The sequence below is a fragment of the Mastomys coucha genome, unplaced genomic scaffold (genome assembly GCF_008632895.1).
Source record: "Mastomys coucha isolate ucsf_1 unplaced genomic scaffold, UCSF_Mcou_1 pScaffold5, whole genome shotgun sequence".
Taxonomy (NCBI): Eukaryota; Metazoa; Chordata; class Mammalia; order Rodentia; family Muridae; genus Mastomys; species Mastomys coucha.
Genome location: NW_022196911.1, coordinates 15,784,385 through 15,787,236, shown reverse-complemented (window position 1 = coordinate 15,787,236; position 2,852 = coordinate 15,784,385). Strand labels below are relative to the sequence as shown.

General features: G+C 35.0%; 1 protein-coding gene across 1 annotated transcript in view; it reads left to right on the top strand.

The window, feature by feature from the left end:
• LOC116079276 (histone-lysine N-methyltransferase PRDM9-like) overlaps window positions 1-2,852 on the top strand; it is a 12,425-nt gene that overhangs the window by 2,756 nt on the left and 6,817 nt on the right. The window contains exon 4 of the mRNA XM_031355180.1: window positions 108-215. Coding sequence (XP_031211040.1) covers window positions 108-215 — 108 coding nt within the window. The remainder of the gene's footprint in view (window positions 1-107; window positions 216-2,852) is intronic.

Below are 2,852 nucleotides of genomic sequence, written 5' to 3'. Positions count from 1 at the left end.
CAGAAATCTGCCTGCCTCTGCCTCCCAAGTGCTGGGATTAAAGGCATGTGCCACCACCGCCCGGCTCCCTGCTTCCTTTTTAAGAGGAACATTTTGCTTCTTTTCAGGTCTCAGAGCCCCTAGACCAGCTTTCATGTGTTACCAAAGGCAAGCAATCAAGCCCCGGATAAGTGATAGTGAGGATTCTGATGAAGAATGGACACCTAAGCAGCAAGGTGAGGGGGGGCTAGGAGAGTTCAGAAGCAAGGTGAAGGGTCAGGAGCAGCAAGGTGAGGAGGGGCTAGGAGAGTTTAGAAGCGAGGTGAAGGGTCAGGAGCAGCATGAGGAAGGGCTAGGAGAGTTCAGAAGCAAGGTGAAGGGTCAGGAGGATTTAGAAGTACCCATCTGAAACCAACCCAGATTTAGGTTTCAAAAATGTCTCAGAATTAACTTCTGAAAACTGGGGTTTTTTTTCACCTAAGAATCAAAGGTCAGCAAACAAACAAGATAAAATGCAAAATTAATAGTAAAAAGCTATACCTGTACATTTTAAAATATGTGAAAACTATATAGTATTTATAAATACAATAAATATGAAATATATACAAATCTAGGCATGAACAAGAAATATTAAACCCAAAGTAGTTAGCATGAGCACCTTACCTAGTCTGTAGTCTGCTTGTTTATTATTAATAATGTAAATATGCCCATGGATGTGCAAATGTCTCTTCAAGATCTTATTTTCACTTTTTATATGTACATAAAGAAATCTGAATCATTAAGTAATTCTATTTTAAGTTTTGAGGGACTAACTATTTCTGGTAGCTGTACCATTTTATATTCCCACCAAAGGAGGTCATTCAAGCATTCCAATTTGTCCTCATCCTTGCCATTACTTCTTGATATATATATATATATACACACGTATATAGATACATATATGTACATATATATGTGTGTGTATATATCTATATGTGTGTATATATATGTACATGCATGAATCCTAGAGAGTAAAAATACATCACTGAGATTAATCAATTCCCTGATGATTAATTCTGTTGAACACCTTTCTCTATGCTTGTTGCCACTTAAATATAAATATCTGGAGAAATGTGTGCTCATTCTATTAATTGGGTAGCTAAAGAGCTGCCAACAAAATATCATGTGCTAAATTTTGAAGCAGAAATATATTTCTTACAGTTCTGGAGGCTAGAAATCCAAAATGGGGGTGCTGCCTTGTCAGTTTTCAACAATGGCTTCTTTTTGGTGTATAAGAGATCTCCACTGTGTATTCATCTGAACTATGTGTGTTCACATGTAGAACACATATAGGCGTGTGTTCATAGGACCTCTACCTATGAAAGAACTAATTCAATTATGGGACCACACTCTTCTGATGTCATCTTGTCATAATTAGCTTCCAATAGTTTTATCTCCAAATATGTTAGGAAATAGAACTTGAATACAAAATATATAAGTTGATTTGATAAAAACAAACTTGAGTCTAATCACCTATTTTATCCTTACTTTGAGTATTCTAGATACCACCCCCTTATTATATATACACTTTGCAGATACTTTCTTCTATTCTTTAGGTTACCCTTTTCATTCCATTGTTTCGTTTGAGGTTTTTAAGATTAATGTAATCTTACTTTTCTGTTTTTGCTTAATTTTTTGGTGCTATACCAAAACAATTAATTATGTTTCCAATGTTATGCAGATTTTTGGTCTAGCTTTCTTCTAATGGTTTCATAATTCCATGCCTTGGATATAATTCCTTAAAACATATTGTTATCTTGGGTTTTATTTTTTTTTCAAGATTCTCTTGGCTATTCTGATTCCCTTAAGATCCTATGTTAATCTTGATTTTTTTTTTAATTCAGCAAAACACAGCATTGGTATTTTGATAGGGAATATATTTAGTCTATATGTCATTTGAGATAGTATAAACTTTTATAATATTGTCTTATAAACCATAAACATGGACTATTTTTCCCTTTCTTTGAGTCTTAGTATTATTGAAAGAAGTATTGTCATTTTTTATGTTCAAATCTTTTACATCCTTTACTTTCCTACTAGATATTTTATTTATTTATTTATTTATTTATTTATTTATTTATTTATTTTGTTTTTTTCAAGACAGGGTTTCTCTGTGTAGCCCTGGCTGTCCTGGAACTCACTCTGTAGACCAGGCTGGCCTAAAACTTAGAAATCTGCCTGCCTCTGCCTCCAAGTGCTGGGATTAAAGGTGTGTGCCACCACTGCCTGACCTAAATATTTTATTATTTTAATCACTGTATATGTGATTTTTAAAAAATTTCCTTCCTGGATTGCTTATTGTATGCACATAAAAACACAACTGATTTTTAAATGTTCATTTTATACCCTGCAATTGTTAGTGGAATCTTAAGGGATTTCTGTGTATAAGACAATGTAATTGGGCAGTGGTGGCACACGCCTTTAATCCCAGCACTTGGGAAGCAGAGGCAGGCGGATTTCTGCGTTCCAGCCTGGTCTACAAAGTGAGTTCTAGGACAGCCAGGGCTATATAGAGAAACATTGTCTCAAAAAAAAAAAAAAAAAAAAAAAAAAGACAATGTAGTTTGTAAAAAGAGATAATTTATTTCTTTTATTTCCAAGTTAGATGACTTGTAGATCTTTTTTGGCCTACTTATTCTAACCAGGACTTCTGGTATTATGTTGAGTATAAATAGCAAGAATGAGAATCCTTGCATGTCTCTTGTGATCCTAGAGGAAAGAATTCCAATTTTTCACTATTAAGACTGATACTCAGGCAGTGGTGGTACACGCCTTTAATCCCAGCACTTGGGAGGCAGAGGCAGGCGGGTTTCTGAGTTCGAGGCCAGCCTGGT